The sequence below is a fragment of the Anopheles marshallii genome, chromosome 3 (genome assembly GCF_943734725.1).
Source record: "Anopheles marshallii chromosome 3, idAnoMarsDA_429_01, whole genome shotgun sequence".
In the NCBI taxonomy this organism is placed as follows: Eukaryota; Metazoa; Arthropoda; class Insecta; order Diptera; family Culicidae; genus Anopheles; species Anopheles marshallii.
Genome location: NC_071327.1, coordinates 27,777,097 through 27,798,283, shown reverse-complemented (window position 1 = coordinate 27,798,283; position 21,187 = coordinate 27,777,097). Strand labels below are relative to the sequence as shown.

The 21,187-nt window shown below is 45.6% G+C and overlaps 5 protein-coding genes across 5 annotated transcripts; 2 read left to right on the top strand and 3 right to left on the bottom strand.

Annotated features, from left to right (window-relative positions):
• Nucleotides 1-1,096: 1,096 nt before the first annotated feature.
• Nucleotides 1,097-8,104, top strand: LOC128712441 (uncharacterized). Its single transcript, XM_053807334.1, has 5 exons — nucleotides 1,097-1,103; nucleotides 2,266-2,414; nucleotides 2,476-4,262; nucleotides 4,553-4,644; nucleotides 6,087-8,104. Exons 1-5 carry the CDS (start codon nucleotides 1,097-1,099, stop codon nucleotides 8,102-8,104), a joined length of 4,053 nt encoding a protein of 1,350 aa, XP_053663309.1.
• On the bottom strand, nucleotides 4,475-5,724 carry LOC128716418 (immunoglobulin-binding protein 1). The gene is made up of 3 exons (XM_053811337.1): nucleotides 5,599-5,724; nucleotides 5,319-5,527; nucleotides 4,475-5,234 (listed from the first exon to the last, which is right to left on the bottom strand). The coding sequence occupies exons 1-3, from the start codon at nucleotides 5,722-5,724 to the stop codon at nucleotides 4,475-4,477; spliced, it is 1,095 nt and encodes a 364-aa protein (XP_053667312.1).
• Nucleotides 8,105-8,412: 308 nt separating the features above from the next.
• LOC128712440 (zinc finger protein 2-like) lies at nucleotides 8,413-10,635 on the top strand. Its single transcript, XM_053807333.1, has 3 exons — nucleotides 8,413-8,509; nucleotides 8,624-9,922; nucleotides 10,247-10,635. The coding sequence occupies exons 1-3, from the start codon at nucleotides 8,413-8,415 to the stop codon at nucleotides 10,633-10,635; spliced, it is 1,785 nt and encodes a 594-aa protein (XP_053663308.1).
• A 766-nt stretch (nucleotides 10,636-11,401) lies between these two features.
• On the bottom strand, nucleotides 11,402-11,845 carry LOC128713636 (guanine nucleotide exchange factor MSS4 homolog). Its single transcript, XM_053808498.1, has 2 exons — nucleotides 11,708-11,845; nucleotides 11,402-11,647 (listed from the first exon to the last, which is right to left on the bottom strand). The coding sequence occupies exons 1-2, from the start codon at nucleotides 11,843-11,845 to the stop codon at nucleotides 11,402-11,404; spliced, it is 384 nt and encodes a 127-aa protein (XP_053664473.1).
• Nucleotides 11,846-18,893: 7,048 nt separating this feature from the next.
• LOC128713638 (paxillin-like) lies at nucleotides 18,894-19,902 on the bottom strand. Its single transcript, XM_053808499.1, has 3 exons — nucleotides 19,496-19,902; nucleotides 19,175-19,405; nucleotides 18,894-18,986 (listed from the first exon to the last, which is right to left on the bottom strand). The coding sequence occupies exons 1-3, from the start codon at nucleotides 19,763-19,765 to the stop codon at nucleotides 18,894-18,896; spliced, it is 594 nt and encodes a 197-aa protein (XP_053664474.1). The 5' UTR covers nucleotides 19,766-19,902.
• Nucleotides 19,903-21,187: the final 1,285 nt, after the last annotated feature.

Here is a 21,187-nt window from a genome sequence, read left to right as displayed (position 1 = left end):
GCAATCCTAGCTTATCCTACTCACTTATAATCATCGGGAACGTTGTACGGCGGGTGGCACATGTAGCGCCCAACAAAACCATTGATTATGATGATGAAAATAACTTAGGTGGTTCCGCTCGCCCCGTATCGCACCACTTTCATTGAACGCTTGCACGTACGACCTTCTCTCTACGGGTACGGGGCGACCTTCGCCATCGGTAACAAAGGGAAACCACTCTATGGCAACAATAATATATTTGCAATTATGAATTTCTCTCCAAATAATGTCTATAGCTTAGTACTGGCGTGCACGTTAATCGACTGTGTGACAGTCAATTATATTAACCAGCTGCGGGCGTTCGTTTTTCGTTTGAACCAATTAGCAGCCCCCAAGGCAACAGACCGTCGATTATTGCTTTATTCTTTCCTCAGAGCTCGACAAGATGGCGGACCTATCCAAGTATGGCCCCCTTACGTGGTGACTGCTAAATTTACCCTCTATTTCAGCGCCTCTTTCCCAAACGTCTGGGCAAGGACGGTTACAAATCGCACTCTTCGCGTAAGGACGAATCGAATATCCGTTTTTCCTTCTACTTCAAATCAAGAAAAAGTGTTGAAGAACCAGAGATCACCGGAGCAACGAAAAAACACGTCATGACTCACCGAGAATTTGTACCCTAGGTGAGGCGAATTTTTCACCCTATTCCCACGAAACATTCCACCAAGGTTTATCGAACCATTCCATGGAAACGAAACCCAAGGTGTTTCCATTTCCGACAATTTGACAACTGGAACGTTATGGCGGAAAATAACAACTGACAATTGGGATCAACATTGGGATCAAACAAAAACTATGCTTTATTTAAGCAAACGCTGAATGAAAAATGTCAAAAAGAAGATTTTGTAATGCAATACAATTAGTTTTGTTAAGATTGCTGTAATAGGGATTACAATACGAAACTTGCACTATTTAGTTCGTTTCAATCATGCACCTATAAATAACAATTGTTAAGGTTACTTGCCCAGCGAACCTATACACCAGGTACCGGACGGATATTTGTCTACCACAAATAACACGTACGTTGGGAGCTTCCCTCGATTTGTGGGAGACCAAAATGACAGGTACGTTGACCAGCGTACCTTGGAAGTCCGCTAGGTGTAGATGTACGGTTAGCGTACCTAGTCAATGTTGCCATGGTAACTGCATCCAATAATCAGGTGTCTCTCTGTATTGTTTTACTATCTTGCCTATTCTTTCGATGACGTGTTATAAATTACCATTTCCTCGAAATTCTAGAAGGTACGATGGGTAATACCCACGATTTGCTGGAAATATAAACCCGCCCGAATAGTACAGGTACGAGGGCTTGACAAACCTTGATTTGCAGAAATACGGTTTACCCCTGCGAATGAAGATTTTGATACCCTGCCGTAGGGTCCATCTAACTTCAACGACCAAAATTATTCTCGAAACCATTATTCTCGTGTGAGAAATTAGATGGGTACAGGGTCATCTAATTCCCTCTGCAGGAGAGTGATCTTACAGCTGTTAAATCAATTCCTCATTTTCTTCTTAGTATCAATCAGTCTTGCAGCATTATCCTGCCATTCATATTCTTGAGTTTTTGTTAGATTATATTGATAAGGACGGACTGACTACCCAGCTACGGGTAAATAAAGTCAAAGAAAACCAGAAATTGCCGTTGTTGTTGGTTGTTGTGCTGAAAAAGAAGATATTGATCAGAAATAATGAAATGGAAATGTGTATAAGTAAAATATGCTTCTGGTCTGATCTGTGAATCTGAATCTGATCTGTAATATCTTCTTCGTAAATAAAGTAAGTACTTGCCGAATCGAGTTCTTTTTGTTTGTATTTTATTCCTTGACGGCAGAATTTCACTTGTACTCAGACCAAGGTAAAGACTATCGAACTAGTTTCCATGCACCAAATTGATCCATCCAAACGCAATAGCGCTACAATAGAACTCACATGCGTGTCGTAACTTTTCGGTTTTGCTGCCAGGGAACTCAACTTCCGACACCACGCTACCGATTTGAGACTGTACTAACCTCGGCAATGATGCTGTCCAACCCGCCCAGTTCTATGTCAATGATGTAATGACGCAAGAAAGTCAAAAACGCAGAAAGCAGTGACGCCTCGAATCAAAATACAATTTTTAACCTACAATCGATTCCCCAAAATGTCTGCTGAATGTTCTAGTGAGTTTGGAACTGTGTTTTCGACATTTCACGGTACGATTCAATATGTTTTGCGTCGTTTCAGGTTCAACCAGCAATCCAAAGCTGCTGTTGTACCGAGATTTGTTCTGTCGCATTTGTCTACAGTACAGCAAAGGCGCGTTGATTCCGATCGATGCGGAAATTAAGAAGACTACACTGTTGGATATGTTTATTCAACTCACCACTTTTGAGGTAAGCGATAAGAAGCGCTGGATTTGTACTGTACTCATTATCATTTTGTTTTTGGATTCAGCATGAAAATAATGAGGCATTGCCACGGTTTATGTGCGAACAGTGCGTCAGCAAGTTGACGCTGGCGTTTAGCATCCGGGAGGAGTTTATAAATCAAACGGAGCTGCTGCTGAAATTGGTCGTGCAGAAGCAACTGATCAAATACTACGAGCAGTTCCCACTGGAGCTAAATTTGTCAGCTAATGCGAAGATTAAAGCACCAGCGAAAGAATCACTATCGCCATCGTCAAGCCAAAATTATGCACGAGACGAGTTGAAAGCATGCGAAAAGATGGTTGCAAAGGTGGTAAACCCCAAACGAAGGGGAGTACCGACCACAAATCCGGCCGTACCACAGAAACCCGAACAGATGGTCATCGCGGACGTTGTGAAAGAGGAGATCACAACTGTCACAGTGGACGAAGCAGAAGAAATCATGCATGATCCGATCACAACACAAGAGGACACTAGTTTTGGCGATATACCAAACGATTGGGACTCGTCCAGCACGGGCACGTCGGTCGATGAGGACGATTGGAGCTACAGTCTCAATCCACTCACGCCGCAAAAGCTGGCTGAGCTCAAACCGGTACGGTTCCGGCGAAAGTATCCGAGCGCCTCACGCAAACGCCCCAAACCGGACGAAGACAAACATGGCAAAAAGATAAAACAGAACCAGTTTTCCACAACCACCTGCTACATCTGTGATACGAAGCATGATTCTATCGCACTTCGTGACGACCACTTTCGGCATCATATTCACATGCTACCGTACGAATGTACGGAATGTATCGCGGATCCACCGGTGGAAGATGAACCGGAAAAAGACCGGACGGAACAGTCGGAACAGTCGACAGCCGCCAAGCATATTGTGTTGCGGAGCGTTATCCAGCTGAACACACACATGATGATGCATACGATGCCGCACAAATGTGACCACTGTTACAGACGGTTTATGTCGACGTATCTGCTCAATCACCATCTGTGGAACTATCACGAGCATTCGAAGGAAGGGCTGACGTGCGAATGGTGCGGCAAGCGGTACTACACGCGACGTCCCTTCCAGGAGCACGTAAGACGTCACAAGCACTCTACGACCGAACGGTTCAAGTGCGACACGTGCGGTCGTACGTTCGGTTCGAATGCGTTGCTCAAGCGTCACTTGACGGTACACACCGGTGAAAGGAACCACAAATGCACGTACTGCCCTCGGCGCTTTAGCCGAAGGTGTAATCTACTCGACCACTTGCGGCTGCACACGGGCGAACGATGTCACAAGTGCGACAAATGTTCTCAAACATTCAACAGCAAAGCGTCGCTCGAGAAGCATCAGCAAAACTATCACAGTGAGACGGCGTTGTTACCGCCCAAGGGTGATCGTAACATTTACACGCTACAGTCCGATGGTTCCAGACTGTATCGCTGCAAAACGGAGGATTGTGCGTTTACGAGCGTTTCCAGTACGATTATGACACAGCACCGACAACGCCACAATAAGCCGTTCGTATGTGAAGAGTGCGGTCAGCGGTTTGTGGCACCGAAGTATGTCCGCAAACACATGAGTGTGATGCATTCGGGGAAACCGAGGAAACCGTACCAAAGGTCCGCTAGTACAATGAAGAAGCCAAAAGAAGAACTTATAGACGAGTCAACCGCTGATCTTAGCGTGGACGAAGGTTTGATCCAGGAGGTAAAACTGGAAGAGGAGATGCAGGTGGAGGATGACACGTGGCCAAAGGTGAAGGATAACATCATACGCACCGAGTGGAATGCAGGCGAACTGAACGTTGTGCGGGAGTACGTGGTCGAGTTTGTGGAAGATTCGAAGGAGATTGAAATTTAAGTTCTCATCAGCTAAACAATAAAATAAGAATGTTATATACCTTTACACCGCCGACACAAACACACACACACACAGGTGCATGGCATTCCGGTGATTCTCCTCTATTCGGTAGCGAGTTGGGTTTGCAAAACAGTTGTAAAACAATAGGACAAAATTAATAAACAGATATTCACTATCCTTAGCTACGGTTGTATCGGTTTCCTTCACCACGGCGATGTTCGTCCTTGAACTCATCCTTTGCCCGCTGGCGCGCCAGATACTCCTCATCGTCACGCTCGATCAGCTGCTCCTGTGCCTCATCTTCACGATCCTGCTCGGCCGCATTATCCATGTGCACCTTGTTCATGAGTGAGTTTTTGTTCACTTCCTTCATCTTTTCCGGATCCGGGAAAATACCTTCCGCCACACGTTGCTCGTAAAATTCGGCCACCGTCATCGTCGGCAGGCTCGGATAGCCCCTGCCATAAACGGCTTTCTGCACTGCATCCCGGGTGATGATGATGGGCTTCAGAGGTTTTACTGGTCGTTTTTTCATGCCAGAGCTCAAAGCACCGTCCTCAAACTCATTATCGCCACTTTGTTTAGCGGCCGCAACGTACTGTAACATTTGTTTTTCTCTGGCGATACTTTCCAGCTCGTCTTGCGATTCTATGATGGCCGATTTCAATAGGGATAGAAAGAAATCCCGCTTCATCTCATCGTCTATTTTCGCCTCGGACTGTTCGACCACGTAACGCAGTTGTTTAATCTTTTCGTCCAGCTCTTTCTTCTCCTGAAATTTGCGTATCTTCTCATTCCTCTGCTGTCCCATACGTTGCAGTTCGCGTATCTTATCGCTCGATGCACCAGGTACCAAAGCCAATTCGTTCAGCGCAGCCTCACTGTCCTTATCGGGTGTTTCGTATAATTTGTAATTTTCACACCGTGCTAAAAAATCCCTACAAATGTATCGGTACAGAGAGAGGGGGAATCGTTTGCTTAGGAATTTGTAGAAATATCGCAATTAAATGAAAGATTCTTACTTAAAGTAAACTTCCGCCACTTCTACAACTTCCGCCCGATTAACGTTGCACAACCGCAGCGTCATGCTGCCGAGAAAATACGGTAGCAGAAAGTAGCGCAGGTTTTCCGTCGGAACTTCCTCATACGATTCGTTCGTGCTAAACATTCCGACCAGACTGACGAGCCTGGTGGCATCTTCAAACAGGCCAATCGCTTTCTTTACTGCTAGCTAAAACGATTAAACGAAGCTATTGTTAAATAAGCCGAAGGAGATTTGTTCGAAAAGCCGCAACAACTCGCCTGAAATTCGTTTGCATTGGTAGGAACGTTCGTGTTTTCATCCAGGCGGTTCATGGCGCTGTATCCTTCGTCGAAAATCTCGGTCAACTTGCGGTCCAGTGGTATTTCGTTCGTCGCTTCCGACATTATGATGTTTTGTTGGAAGTATCACTTTAGCAGCGCTTAGAACAATTGTGTTGTTTTGGGAACTAATAATTTTCACTTTCTACAAGGAACAGAAACAGTACGACGCCGAACAAACGTAATCGGGAAAAATTGTTTTGATAGGTTCTACCAAGCTGCACTCACGCACGGTTGCTGCAATATGTTGTGAGAATGTTTTCATACACTTGTAGCTGTACATCTTGTGCGTGATTGACAACTCGATGCGTTGTGTTGATAGTTCGCTTTTCTCGAAACGATGGAGGTTCTACGTGAGGGTAACTAATGTGTTTGTCCTACAATTTACACCGTTTATCTTCTACCAATCCATCTCTGTTGATTTTTAGACATAAATAGTACATCTTATCCGATGGATAAGACATCTTCCTCCACATCGGCACAGAAAGCTGTTTTACGACGGTTCTGCCGGCTGTGCATGCGAGAATATCCTTTTCTGTTGCCTTTCGATGCGCTGCTGAAAGATGTTACGCTGGCCGGAATGCTGGAACGACTATTAGGTGCATTCAAGCTGAAACAAACACAATACCTTCCGGACGGAGTTTGTTCACACTGCGTGACCAAGTTGGACTATGCGTACAATATACAGAAAGAGTTTGTTCGTAACGAGCATCGGTTAAGACACTACCACCAGGAGGGCACACTGTTGACGAAGTTGTTTGAATATCAAACACAAATCACTGTCTCGAAAAGCAGTTATACGGACCGGATGGTGGCAGAACACGGAGCAAGTTTGCTGACGGAAAGAATCGAAGTTAATCCAGAGGGTGATGCGCCCAACATTTCTGAAGCGGAAGCAGATGCAGCTAAATTGTACAAATCTCGCCATCCACCAGCCGAGTGGACTGTTGTAGATTGTGATTGCTCTTCGAAATCAGAACAATCTACGAAGGACGTACCTGAACGCGCTTCAAAGCGAACACTGCGGAATCGCCACATCCTGCGACAGGCAATTGATGCGGAAAATCCAACCGGTCTAAACGAAACTACTATCAATCCCTGTAAATGTTACATATGTGATACTGTGCTAGAAACAGAAGAAGCTTACCGGGACCATCTAGTCAGCCATGTAGATATGCTACCGCACAGATGTCCACATTGCATAAGGGCCGGTGGATTGGATGATTCAATAGATGCCACGCTGATTACCTCGTTAGCAATGATGCAGCGCCATTATCGAATGCATTCGTACCCACTGAAATGTCCACACTGTCCACAGCGTTTTCGCAAACACACCACCGCATACTCACACATACGCTATCGGCACGAATTGTTCGATAATCCGGAAGGTTACACGTGTGACATATGTGGCGTCACAATGCAATATCGTCCCTCATTCCGGTATCACATGCGTATCCACTATCACGAACAGATGGGAACATTCAAATGTCAGTACTGCGATCGTGTTTTTGGTACTCGGGCCCGCCTAGATCATCACGAACGGACACACACCGGCGAACGACCGTTTGCATGCCATCTGTGCCCGAAAACATTTACCCATTCGGGACAGCTAAAGACACACGTGTCGCGACATAATAATGAGCGCGGCCACAAGTGCACTCAGTGTGGAAAAGCGTTCTTTAACAAGGCAATGTTGCGACAGCATCTGGTGTCCCATGGAACGGTCGAACAAAGAAAAGTAACCAGCTCCGGTGCGGTTAAAATCCGGCAACGACCCTGTTCGTACCCTGGCTGTTCGCACGTGGCACTAACGTATCAGTCATACTACTTACATCGTCTCCGGCACGAAATGGCCCACCGGTGCGAGGAATGCGGTCGACGGTTTGCTAGACTTAGTGAGTTGCGGCGACATCGTCATATTTCCCATTCACAGGACAATCCGTTGAAATGTGAACTGTGCAGCAAAACGTTCATGAGCTCGCAAAGCCACCGGGAGCATATGGATTCGCACGCGAACGTCCGGCGATTCGAGTGCGATGTGTGCGATAAGAAGTTTGTGCGCCGTCGCAATTTGGTTACCCACCGTATGTCCCACACTAACATTCGACCGTACCGGTGCGAAGACTGTGATAGCGCGACGTTCAAGTACAAGTGCGACTTAAACCGGCATCGGAAAGAAAAGCATGGACCGCTTGAACAGCCGGATGGTGGAACTGTAAACGACCAGATTATTCTGATAAATGATGATCCTGAAATGGATGGAATGCTTGTAGAAAGTGTTCCAGAGGGAATGCTGGTGAATGAGGGCATTGTGCTAGATGGAACGTACGGTGAAGTAATTGAGACGGTGGAAGAATCTATTGTCGTTGAGCAGCCTATAGTTAGCATTGGGATAGATGAGACCACCAAGGAGGAGTATATTATAGAGTACATTAATCACGTGTGAGAGGGCGGTTTTGTATTTTTATGTAATTTTGCATGCTATATTTATTAAAACATAAATGCTCTCTTCAAATTTGCGTTACATTCAAATTCAATCAAACGAAATGCTGGCAACACTGCATCGCCATGACGCCGTAACTGTCAAATCATCAATGGCGTCAACGTCAAGATCGATAGAAGATGCTTGTGTGTCGTAAATGGTGAAAAAAGTTGTGTGGAAACGCAGTGTTTTCTATTAATGTGAGCAAAATTTACTTCATTTACTACTGTTGATCAAAACATCGGTAAATCTTTTAAGCTTACGACGCCAAAATGGAAGCAGTCAGTGGAGCAAGGCAAGGCAGCCCGCCGAGCGCATCATCCGCCACAGAGCGTAGTAAGCCTTTTGACGAAAAACTGGTTGCAGAAGGTAGGACGCGTTTCGGGTTTATGGTCATAGCTTAGCTCACGCGGATTGTAAAACCTTATTTCATTTGTTTACCGTTTAATTCACGTGTGTTTTCAATTCGGTTTCTGAAAACAGTGTCGTCCGACGACTTTTGCCGAATATGTTTGCTAAAATCCTCCCAGCTCAAACCCCTGATGGAACGTGTGGATGGGGTTATGATACCGGAAATGCTGTACAAGCTGTGCGGTCGCCAGATTGAGGTCCAGGAAGGTTACCCGCGCAGCATCTGTGAACGGTGCTTCTGCAAGCTAGATTGTGCGTTCCGGTTTCTGAGCGAGTTTCAAAAGCAGGACGAACGTTTGCGCAGCTTTTACTGGAGCGGTTCCGTATCGGAAAGGCTGTATGAGTATCAGACGGAGGGTAATGCAACTGCTCGCAAGCGAATGGATGAGCTGACCAACCGGCACAAGCATCTTTTCACACAACCCGCAAAGGAGATGTGCCACAAGGAGACCAACACGGTGAAACCGCGACAGCCCAAAATGGTGGATGCTGGTACGGTTACGGATAAGGAGATGCTTAATCTTCAACTTGTGAAAACGGAAGAAGAGTCGGAAAATGATATGTTGCTGGAACATTACGTTATGGAGGATGACAACGAGGTAACGTACCTCGACTACAACAGCATGGATAGCGATGGATCAACGCTGAAGGACGAGCAGATGGTGGAGATGAAGATAGATGTGATCCAGTCGGCGGACGAAGCAGAATCGTACAGCGATGAAAAGCCTACTAGGTCGAAAGTTTCCAAAGTCGCACGGAGTCAGCCGCAACCTGAGCGGCGCAAAATGACGCGGGTTAAGTTAGCTTCATTCGATACGATTGATGAAAGCATGCAGACTGATACAGATGATCAGACATCGGAACAGTTAATATATTACGAGGACAGTGCGACCGAGGTGGAGGAAGAGGAGGAAGTGTTCGATCCTCTCCACTGTTACATTTGCGACGCAAACGAACAATCGGAAGAGCTGCTGGAGAATCATCTCGATCTGCACAGCACGATGCTCCCGTACGAGTGTAAGTCATGCGTTGCGCACAATTTGACAGGGCGTACGATCAAAACGGTTTCCTCGCTGCACAACCACTTTCGCTCGCACCATTACCCCTACTGGTGCGACATCTGTGGCAAGCGGTTCCTGCGCAAAGTGCAGCTATCAAAGCACAAGGAAAACCACACCAACAGTGTGTTCGTGTGTGACGAATGTGGCCGTGGATTTACACATAAAAAAACGTGGCAAAATCATCTCAAGCGCCATAAAGCGCTTCGGGCGGAGATCTATAAATGCACCACGTGCAGTAAGGTGTTTGGCAGCAAGGCACGATTGGAACGGCACGTGCGCCTGCATACGGGCGATCGGCCATATCAGTGTAAGTACTGCAGCAAGCGCTATTACGATCGCCACCAGCTGCAGTGCCACACGGAAAAGCACTTCCGGAACACGGAATGTTCGTGCGAGTACTGTGGCGAAACGTTCGGTGGCATTAAGTTGCTGGACGCACACAAGCTGGCTAAGCATCTGACCGGCCAGGAGCGTGAAGATTTTTTGGCCAACCGTGCGAAACGCGTAAAGCGACCGGCCATCCTGAAGGAGGAGCACCAAACGTGCCCATACCCGGACTGTAACTACAAAGCCAAGACGTACGGTGCGATGTATGTGCACAAGCGCACCAAACACAAGCCGGTGCATCGTTGCGAAATGTGCAACAAATCGTTCGCCTTCCTGAACCAGTTCCAGACCCACATGAAGCTGCACACGGGCGAGAAACCGTTCCAGTGCGAAATCTGTGGTCGCAGCTTCCGGCGCGGGTTTAGCTACAAGGAGCATATGGAGATGCACACGTCCGAAGCGAACTACAACTGTCCGACGTGTAACAAAAGCTTCAAGCGGCCCCGGTATCTGCAGGCGCACATGCTTACGCACACGGCGGAGCGTAAGTTTTCGTGTGAGATGTGTGGTAACAGCTACAAGACGAATGGGGAGCTGAAGAAGCACAACAAAAACAAGCACGGGCTCGACATTTTGGAGCAGGATGTGGTCATCGAAACAGAGGAACAATCGTTCATTGTGGAGTACGTAAACTAAGCATATGAATGCAATGTTGCAGCAATGACAACTGTATGCAGGAAAAACGTATAAGATCAGTAAGCCTAATGCGTCCATAACACGGTGTGAGTTGTTGAAGACACAAGCTCTGAACCGTTACCGCACTAACGGCACCACAAAACGAGGCAGATATTTAGCGGACCATTTGGTCTATTAACACATCGAATTAATAACGCCAAAAATTGCCGCAATCAATGCTTACTTATTGCACATCACCCGCATTCGGGTTGCGATACGCCCAGTCGGTAACCAGTAGCATCGCCCGAATTCGGGTGTTCGAGGCGTTGAACGTGTTAAGAAGATAGACGATAAGCGATGGCGCATTGAAAATTAAAATGTGTTATTTTGATTGTAGTACACAGATTCAATAAATCATTTATCCATACGATTATGCAGAGCGCTTCGTTTAGTGTGTTTTTGATGTTTTCGAATTCGATCGGTCCTATTTCGGTATTGCGTACAAGCGGGCAAGCGAGTGTCTTAACAAAAATTGCAATTATGGATTTTTGTTGTTATTTTGTTGTCCCCACTTACAGGTATATTCCAACCACATGGAAATACCGTGTATCAAACAAAAGCCATTTCTAATTCTAACGAACCAAGTTTTGGAAAATTGAAATTTTACAAATATGTAATGTAGAGGTTATTTTTTTATTTGAGGACAACATGTCCACAAACGAATGCATCGCTGTGAGGTTAACATGTGGGCCACCGTCAACACTGTCCTCAATCACACCCGACCACCTCACACGTGCTGCACACGGGCAAGGGCAATGTAAGATTTCTTCGTCTCCAAATCGTGATATCCAATCGGACCAAGTTCGCAATCCGCACAGGTGAGATATTTACGATTGTCGACCGTGTTGCTGAAGCCAATGTTTTCGAACGTGTACATATTCTCCACCATCCAGAAGTCTTTCAACGTTTCGCTCGTAAACTCGTCCACCTTGTCCGTGGTTTGGCGTTTTTGCTTTGCCAGCGGGAGTTGGAACTGCAAGAAATAAGGACACACATTAGGCAAGGGAAATTCCCGGAGGAGTAAGTGCCTTACCTCTGTACCATCGAAATCACTGTTGGCCGCTTTCAGGATTAAGGATCCGCAGTGAACACACTTTACGTTTGTTTTGTTCTTTCCATCCTCGGCAATTAGTGCCGAATAGTCGGCCGGTGTCGGATTTTCGCTGGTCATTATGTGTGTTCTTATCGAGCTTAATATCTTTGCATAATAGTTTGACGAAACGGTTCGTTCCCCAACCCTTACAACAAACTGCACTTAGTTATGCGGCAGGTGGTGGCACACCGATGGAATTGTGTGAATCTTTTTTTTGGGAGCAAAACTTGCTGTAAACAGTATTGTTGTTTTGTTTTCCCATTCGTTTCGATCTGTCAAAGTGTGGGTCCGATTTTCCATCTGTTCCATCTCTTTCTAGAAACAGTCGAGGGGTAGGAATGTTACAACTTGGTATTGGTTTTGATTTGAACGATGCGTTTGATCCGCGTTTAAGCTTCTGTTCATGAGACGAATCAAGTTTAACTTCAAAGCCTTTCATGATTTTAAAACGAATGCTTTGTTTCAGTGCTACTTCGGCAGCGTTACTCAACCCCACAACGTATAATAAAAATGCCAGTTGTTGAATTTGAGAAATCCATCCTCTTGGGAGGACAAGTGGTACGATTAGATAGCGAAGAGGAACCAAACCAACGTCCGTACTTCATGTTGGGAATATCTGAGATCTACGATGAGATAGGAAGTCTAGGCGAAAAGCTACGTAAACCATTATAGACTAAGGTCCATACTTTGGCATTAAATGGTGGCAAATGGTGGTTGAGGCTTACATTGTCATTGTTCTGAGAAGGAGATATGACTCTCCAAATCCAAAAGGATTTTATTTTAGTGGCATTATACATGTGTGTGGACAACGATATCTAGCTAAGTGGTGTTTTAGACACACCACCGGTGACACTGGAGATGGAAGTTTGGCACACATTAATGGTTCTGGCATCTTTGACACATTTGTTTTCGGATTATTTCACTAAAAGGTACTATTGAATGCATCAAAAATGGTGCTACACTACTACGTTTTGCACTAGGAAGTCTGACGCTATTGGTAATAGTCCACAAAGTCATCCGTCCTTCAAGACTTCCATAAGTGCGGCAGGGAGTTTTCGGACCCGAAAGGAGCTGCATTTTACTCCACCGTCGTTGAAATTTCCACACCCGATTGATTTGAACAAACAGTTCAAAAGCTTTATTCACATGTTACAATGATTTTTTGTTTTTTTAGTTCAAACGAATTCGTTCTTTCTCCTCTTTCCACTCAACACCATCGACCCCCGACCGTTGTGAAAAGGGTTTGAATGGCAAGCGTTTTGCAAGTGTGTATCGCGTGCGTTATCGCGTCTGCCGCTAACGTGTATCATTAGAACGTTGACTATTTTTACTTCTTGGAATTGGCAATGCTAGTTTTGTAACGATGTAGAGAGTTAGGAAACTTTGTAACGCGTTTCAACACACAAACTAAGATACGGCTCCGCGGCTGATGTGTGCTGTGCAACAGGGTTAATAATACGTTTAATCGTGGTGAGGAAGCGGCCCTTCCTCTAGATTACAACCCAATAGTATTCCGTTTTGGCCATCGAATTGCTGGCCTTTTAATGTACATATGTCTGGTAGCTTTTATGCAACCTGTTTTGTAACTCTTTCGCCCAAGCCATTTTACCGCCGGTTGGTGTGTTGGGGTTAAATTTTACATTGACACAATTTAATGTTGACGTGCCGGTATGCCGGTTAAGGGACGAATTGGCACACACGATTGTACCGTACAATATTCTATTCGATTTGCAGCCTTGCTTGTTATAAAAAAAAAAAAACGGACGAACAAACCCGGTTACATATGAATGCATAATTATCATTTTTTGTGGTTAGTTTAAACTTCAACACACATATTTTGTTTTCTTGTTGTGTCAGCTTTATCAATAACAAAACCTCCAATTCATCTAAAGGTGGGCCACCTCAACAAGATGTTGCCATGAGCCGGGAGTATAAGGGAGTAGTCACCATTACGCTACTGCTGTGTACTGTATTCTGATTAATATTAATTGACGCCGCACTAAAGCGCTACTAAATCGTTTTGTTTAGAAAAGTACGCATGTGCACAGGGGAAATATGAGTTATAATTTGAAAATAATAAAAAAAAACAGCTCTATCCTAGTTCGAAACTAGCTAGCGTTGAATTGCAGCGTGAGACAAAAAAAAGTACTACTTTCGGAAGACAGTTGAATTGTAAAGAAGTAAAATATCCGCACAGAAGAAAGGGGAGGTGTGCGCTTGTCCGCATATGTGCTTCCCGTACTTAAGCCTAACCGAATAACTTATCGAAACACTGATGACAGTAGGGCTTATCGTTTTGCTCCTTAAAGGTGCCCTTGTTCAGCTGCTTCAGGCAGAAGGCGCACACGAAATGCTCCGGGTGGAATTTCTTAAACATCGCCGTAATGCACCGGCCGGTGATCGGTTTCGAGCAACCGGCACACAGCGATCCCCTTTTGGCGTGATAGTGCGTCTCGCAGTACGGCAATCCTTCGTGGTCGAAGAACGAACCACCGTGGAACGGTTCGCGGCAATCCTGGAAGGGAAATGATAAGAAAGAAAGGAATGCATTATAGAGGGTGGGTTATGATGGATGGTGATGGGCAAAGTAAAATAGTAATGCAATAGTGGGCGAGTGGACAACACTGGAACGCTGCAGCTGGTTCACTTTTTAAGCGGAAGAGACAATTCCCTATCGTTTAAGTTCCTACTTGTATGTGTCTTTGTTAAGTTCCAACAAAGTGTAACGTTTGTTGTGAGCCGAGAAAAACTCTTTTCAAACTCACTGTAACTAACTGGTACTGAGCATAAGACAGCCAAAAAGGATAACAGATCTGGAATATCGGAAAACTTGAAGGATATACTTCGCATTAAATTTTGCATAGAGACCTCTTTCAATGGGAATAGATATGCCAAAAAAATATTCATTAAATTATTGTTTATAATGTCTCTATGAAGATAAGATATATAGATAGAAGTCCCCTGCACTGTATTGTATGTGAAATTGCCTCGCTGCTTAAAGGGATCGCTTTAAACAATACGTTTAACAGTTTAGCAGCCGATCGTTCCCTTCAAGGAACGGAACGAACCTGAAATGCCCTTCAAAACACCGCAAGTCCCGTCAAGTATGGTAATTATTAATAACCCCATTTATTGTAGCCCCCATTCTACGCTAATTTAAATTTGTTTTCAATTGACCATTGAAATGATTGGCAGATGCACGAAGTGGACGCAAACTGCAACTTTGTTTCAATAAAACCGTCCTCAATTTCTGGTTTGCATTATAAAAAAACTATAGAGGAAAAAAAATCTTTTGGATTAAGGCTTTTAAAGCCATATTATCAACAATTTCTTATTAAAGTTAATATTTTTTAAAAGTTCCCTGAGAACAATACCTTGAAGTTCCTTCACAATTCCTTGAGAATCTTAAAAGTCGGTTTATATATAGAATGACTCCTTATTGGCGAATCTTATGAAGGATTCTCCATTGGAGATTCACCAGAATGACTCTTCTCGACCGATTCATTAAGCATAACACCAATAAATGTGTGATCGTCTACGAAATTGGTACTTGAATTGCTAAGAGGAATTGATGCAAAAAAGATAAAAAAGATACAAAAAAGCATAAAACTTTTAGCTATTTCTGGTCAAGAGAATGATCAAGTAGTAAACGTTTCGTCTCATAAAAATGAATCTTATTATAGTTTATAGATTAACTGATTTTAATTGATTGATTGATTGATAATCTAACAAATTAGTCATCTCGTCTTGTCTTTGATTAAATTGTCCAATTAATTGTCTAATTGGTTTAATTAAGTTCAACACAGTATAGCCGGTCCGGTAAACACCCTAATGGAGAGAGACACTCCACTCAGTTAAAATGTTATAAGATCCGGTAAGCAAAAAGGCGTCCAAAAAATTACTTTAAAAGTTCCAGATTATCCTATATCTCGATGGTCACCCTTGAACCTCCAAATCAAGGACACCGCGAAATATCACACAGGTTAACGAGGGTCTGACCCACCAAACCTTCTACATTGGGGAGGGAAACATATTAAGCGTCCGTACAGTTTTCGGAACCGGAAAGTGACATCTTCTGGATTAAATCACATGAAAATGATCAATGTTACGAACGGTGAAGAACACCGAACCAGAGGTTTTACCAAACCAAACGGTGCGCTGCACGCCGTGGAACCGAACTTTGTATATTTAAGTGTGGGGCTTGTACAACTTGTACCGAGCACCAGGCGACTAATGCCAAATAAGTGAATGAGAGGGGCATTGAAAACAAAATCTTTCGCTTCATTCGTCTATAAATATCTACCCAGCGCCGAAGGGGATTTCAATCTTTTTCCATCCTCCATTCGAGCGGGGTTTTTTTTTTGGGGGGGGGGGTCAAAAATGTGTTTTTACTGTTTGTATTCCTAAGCCACACTTACACACCCGACTGAGAGGGGAGGCGTCGGTTTAATTTACGCTCCAATATCAGATCAGATTGGATGGGAGGTGAGCGATTTTCCCACCCGCAACTCGGTGGGAGCAAGCGGGGGGGAGGGGGGGGGGGGGGGGGGTGGGGCTGCCAGTTCCGGGCACGAAATCTGGTTTCCGTCCTGGCAGACGTGTGCGTTTTCGTCTTCGTTTTATTTTTTTTTCACTCTACGACTGCCACTCTCTTGGCCACACTTCAAAAGTCGGAAGTTGTCAACACCGAAGATCTTCTGCTTCAAAGTGATCGCTAGCGTGGGTGGGTGTTTCTGCTACAAACTGGCAAACCGTATTTTTAGGACCCCATACGACTAGAGCAGCTTCAAACCGTTGCCAAACGCTGTTCGAGATCAATAGGAAAATTGTCCATGCGTGGTAATAGTGGTGGTACGTGCGAAAGGTAACTACTACCCTTTGGTTGTTTTAATGTCCGAAGGTCATTTTACAGTTTTTGTTCTATTACTACGAAGGTAAATATTGTCTTTAAAGTCAGCACAATTGTATAGTCTTGATGTGTGATGTCCCGGTAGCTCGGTGACGGAATAAGATTCCCCTATAGTAAACAAATCTTTTCAATCCTCACACTGCAACTGTTTGATCAATAGACGTGAAGGTAAAATTGGCCACTTGCAAATTATTGCACACACTTGCGGTGAGGTGTGAAAAATAACTCAAAAATACGGGCCTTACAGGAACTCACTAACATGTGCACATAGGTGACCCGCCATCGCACACCCTCGCGCATCGAGATACAATCAATGTGTGTGGCCGATAAACGAAGACAAAAAAAAACATAAACAATATGATAAGAAACGCTACACGACTTTGGTTCCGGCTGGTCCAATTACTGTTGCCGCTTCCAGTTCTAGTGATGACATAATTGCGCTGCGTATGAGTTTATCGATACCAGCGCCCGGCGTGTTACACACAGGGGGTTTGACCTGAACTGGCAAAGTCATAGTCTTTTCGGGATTCCGGTTGCTGGAAGTCTTCAAAAATAGACCACTCTCCAGATGACGGATGGTTAAACACTGGTCCGAGCTGTACATTTCATCCTTCAATAGGGTCATTTTGTAATTAGTTTACCGCCTGGTTAGGGCCACAATCAGTTCCTGTTCGCATGGCGCACATTACATCATTCACGTCTGGGAATATAACATCGAGCAAAGGGAGTGACCGTCTCCTTTCTCTGCATGGGTCCGGTTCGTGAGAGTAAACAAAAACGTCCGATAGGCAGAGGCACATCAAATGGAGACGTCTGGTGGCTCGTACAATTCTATCCGATCACCGATACAGAACTCACACCACGGCAAGACGCGTGGGTGTGTTCGCATCTTTGTCTAGGGCAACTCCATGACGTCACCCACCCATGGCACAGGATGATGTCAACCGTGACCTGGCATGACCAAAAAAAAAAAACCAAAACAACAAAAAACGAAAAAAAAGCATAAAAATGTGCCACACGCATGCCAAACATACGCGTCCGGCCAAGGCCACACACGCGTGATAACGCACCACAGTGCGTTAACGTGTTTTCAAAGTAGTTTTTGTTTTGGTTTTGTTGTTTTGTTTGTGTGTTTTTTTTTTGGTTTATTATCGTCTTGTTTTATATCGCTCTTTATTTACAATATACATTTAACAATATATTAGAATCAAAAGATAAAAAAGGGGACCGCTTGTGAAGTTCTTCCCTAACGTAAAGCCATTCTGTTTTGTGTTAGCTAAAGTAGCAAAGAGTAAGCGCCAGCTTGTTGGTTGTTTGGTTTCGTTTTTCTTTCGAAAAGTCCAACAGTGCTTATGGTCAGTCGCTAATAGTCGCATCCGTACATCCCAACCATCTTCTAGATGGTTGAGTTGGGCGTCATTCTGTCTGCAGGGCGCCATTTGTCTTGTCATGATGAGTAAAGGACCTCCGTTTTCTAGGTTGCGTGTAACTACTTAGTAACATGACCTTCAGGGCGGAAGAAAAATGCTACAGCTGTGAGATACTGAGTAGGGGGTAGCCGGCGGGGAGGGTAACGACACGTTCCGAAACCACACACACGCGCATGGTGTGTGAATAGTGTCTGAAAATAGTTGCAAACTTGCTGCCGTGTTTTGAAGTATGTTTGTTCGTGCGTGCGTGCGTGTGTGTGTGTGTGTACAGGAGGCAGAACAAATGTAGGTCATCTCGGGGGGTTTTCAGCATCGCAGGACGGATGATTCGGTGGTCGAGCGCTTTGTAGACACGCCGCTGGTCGATTGATTTGGCCGAGGACGCACGATCGGTCGCGTTGTTGAGTACATGGGCCGAGACAGATGGGCAGTGGTAGGCGTCTAATGTTGATGGAGTTTCGACTGGCCACCAAATCAAACCGGCTGACGAGGGTTCGGAATTCTATTTTTAAACCCCCGATGCCAATCATCGCCGGATCATCCGGACTAGCCACTTCTCTGCCTGTTTAGCCCGGATATTGCATCAGTGCGCGTTTCGGCGGTGCCCGTATCATCGGTGCGAACTTTCATCCTTTCATGTCTACTTGCAACAACGTGTCCGTTCCGCTGCGGACCAACGAAGCGTTCCTTCGGACATATCGCATCGACCAACGTGTGCACGTATTCGTTCGCCAATGGAGAGAGGATGATCGTGCGATGCTACTATATATGCTATTGGTCGCTTAGTTTACTCGTCCTCATCAGCGCCAACACACCCGGGACAGACGGGTTTGCCTTCCATCGCGTAGAACGACTTGCCGGTGACCGGTTTCGAGCAGTCCTATAAATAAAATCAATTACTGATCTACATACGAACAACGCTACACACACACAAAAACGGTGTCTATGCTGGAGCTGCTCAACAAACACCGCGTCCTAATGACGCTCTCACCCACCGGGTGACTCCAATACGGGGCGAAAGAAAGATAATTCGTTAAAATGGGATTCCTTCACACGTGCCGCACTTACCCGACAAACGAAACAATCTGGATGCCATTGGCTGTTCAGCGCGGAGATGTAGTTCTCCATGATGGCCCGGTTGCAACCGTTACACTTCGGGGCGAACATGTCGAAGTAGTCGTTGCGGCAGTACGGTTTGCCGTCGCGCTCGTGGAATCCATCCTCGCCGAACTGTTGACCGCACTGGGCACAGAAGAAGTGTTCCGTGTGCCACGTTTTCTCCAGCGCTGTGACACATTTCTGTGTTGTTGGTGGAAGCGGGAAGATACAAGCAGAAAGAACGATTTGTTTGAGGTGTTTACGGATCGACGCCACCACCAAAGTACGTACATCCAGGATCGGTCCGTTGCAGTACGCGCACCGTGGGCTGAAGAGGTTGTGATAGTCCGGCTCACAGTACGGGTTGCCGTCGCGCTCGAAGAAGTTCCGCGTGCCGAGCTCCTGGTTGCAGTGGCTGCAGGTAAAGTGCTCCGGATGCCATGTTTTACCGAGTGCCGTTATCACCTGCCCGACGATCGGTTTGTCACAGGCGTTGCAGCATCCCTTCTGCGTTGTGTTCACACCCTGGCGGCTCATATCGGCGGTCAGATTGCCGAGCATAGAATCGAGCTGATCGGACGACGGTGGCAAATGTTCGGTGGTCGAAACCGTCGTCAGCGTGCTCTGGTAGTGCGAGGTGCCCTGGTTTGGCTTCGCGTAATCCGTCACCGACTGGTGCTGATGCGACGTCCCGGCACTGATCTGTGTGATTGCGGAAAAGAAGGAACATTCAGTAAAACTTGCAACATAATTACCTCGGCATTTCGGAGCAATTTGTAGATTTAATGTGTAAAATTCCCCGCGTCGTTTGGACACCGAAAAGGACGAACCTTTGTGAGGGTGAACGCTAAAAAAAATCCCTCCGAAGCGACTGGACGAAAGTTAACGCTGTGAAGTATTCCTCGTCAGCTAGGTGTTGCCGCGATGCGGTCTCAATGTGAACTGAGCAGTGCCGTCCATTCGATCTACTACTATTACCACCCTGGTAGGTCAGTACTGGGCGTGTACCGGGGGGTTTGGCGTGCGAGATGGCGTCGATGATGATGATGATGGTGGTATTTTGCACCCCATCACCCCCACAAACACACACACACACATGCAACGGGGAGGAGTTCGTGCGTTCTCGCTTCCACTCGAAGCGTTTTGTTTTCCATTAGAAGTCGAACATGGCGTCGAACAAGCGGATCAGCGAGTGTGGGGAACCCTCAACGTTTACAGTCGCTTTTTAAAAACCACCGTTTGGAGCACAACCGCGCATACACACGGACACGTTAAGGGGTGTTCAATTTCATGGTATGGCGCTTATTCCCTGTGTGTGTTGCTTAGCCGCACTGTTAGACGAAGCCAATCGAATGGTTATAATAGAAGATGACGCTCCGTACAATATAGAGAACGCAGCAGTAAAGGACAGAGGAACCGTCCCCCGGGGGTTGGGAGACACAGTGGGTGGGGATTGTTTTTACACGCATTTGCGAATTGGAGAAGAGCTAGAATGATGGTTTTACGTTCAAGGGCAGCACATTTGGAAAGGAAATGCACAACCACAGACAGGACAGGATTGGGCGGTTCGTGTCAGCCGCGATGCCGGGAGAAAGATTCAACTTTTGGAAGATTCAATATCCGTACACACACAACCACAACACTTCCTAAAGAACGTACGATCGATCGATCTAGCGATCGTGCAACTTTAAGATACGATCAAGCGATGGGTTAAATTGTTGTTCCCCCCTCGGTTTTTTTTTCGGCTAATTGTTAAACATTTCGGGATCTTCTGTTTATTGTTTTGCGTTGAAACACAGCTTAACCCTCCGCTTTTTTTTTTTGCTTTAGCCCGATGCAATCGCTTCACTCATCACATCGCGAATGCGGGGGTGCGGTGCGATAAAGATTTTAAACAGATTTTCCCCATTCGAGTGTTTAAGTGCTGCCGGTAAAGAGCAAACTGGGGCCGTTGTTAGCCCCGAAACACACCGATTTCGGTAG

Excerpts from the sequence above, each read along its gene's own strand:
- LOC128712441 (XM_053807334.1), top strand. Across the intron at positions 4,263-4,552 it reads GTGCGGGAGTACGTGGTCGA|ATACTCCTCATCGTCACGCT; the intron begins GTTTGTGGAAGA and ends CTGGCGCGCCAG. Across the intron at positions 4,645-6,086 it reads CATGTGCACCTTGTTCATGA|ACATAAATAGTACATCTTAT; the intron begins GTGAGTTTTTGT and ends GTTGATTTTTAG.
- LOC128716418 (XM_053811337.1), bottom strand. The coding sequence starts at position 5,724 with ATGTCGGAAGCGACGAACGAAATACCACTGGACCGCAAGTTGACCGAG. Across the intron at positions 5,528-5,598 it reads CCAATGCAAACGAATTTCAG|CTAGCAGTAAAGAAAGCGAT; the intron begins GCGAGTTGTTGC and ends TAATCGTTTTAG. Across the intron at positions 5,235-5,318 it reads GTGGCGGAAGTTTACTTTAA|GGATTTTTTAGCACGGTGTG; the intron begins GTAAGAATCTTT and ends ATACATTTGTAG.
- LOC128712440 (XM_053807333.1), top strand. The coding sequence starts at position 8,413 with ATGGAAGCAGTCAGTGGAGCAAGGCAAGGCAGCCCGCCGAGCGCATCA. Across the intron at positions 8,510-8,623 it reads CGAAAAACTGGTTGCAGAAG|TGTCGTCCGACGACTTTTGC; the intron begins GTAGGACGCGTT and ends TTCTGAAAACAG. Across the intron at positions 9,923-10,246 it reads CGATCGGCCATATCAGTGTA|AAATGTGCAACAAATCGTTC; the intron begins AGTACTGCAGCA and ends TGCATCGTTGCG.
- LOC128713636 (XM_053808498.1), bottom strand. The coding sequence starts at position 11,845 with ATGACCAGCGAAAATCCGACACCGGCCGACTATTCGGCACTAATTGCC. Across the intron at positions 11,648-11,707 it reads GTGATTTCGATGGTACAGAG|TTCCAACTCCCGCTGGCAAA; the intron begins GTAAGGCACTTA and ends TATTTCTTGCAG.
- LOC128713638 (XM_053808499.1), bottom strand. The coding sequence starts at position 19,765 with ATGCTCGGCAATCTGACCGCCGATATGAGCCGCCAGGGTGTGAACACA. Across the intron at positions 19,406-19,495 it reads GCAACGGACCGATCCTGGAT|AAATGTGTCACAGCGCTGGA; the intron begins GTACGTACTTTG and ends CCAACAACACAG. Across the intron at positions 18,987-19,174 it reads CAGATTGTTTCGTTTGTCGG|GACTGCTCGAAACCGGTCAC; the intron begins GTAAGTGCGGCA and ends TTTTATTTATAG.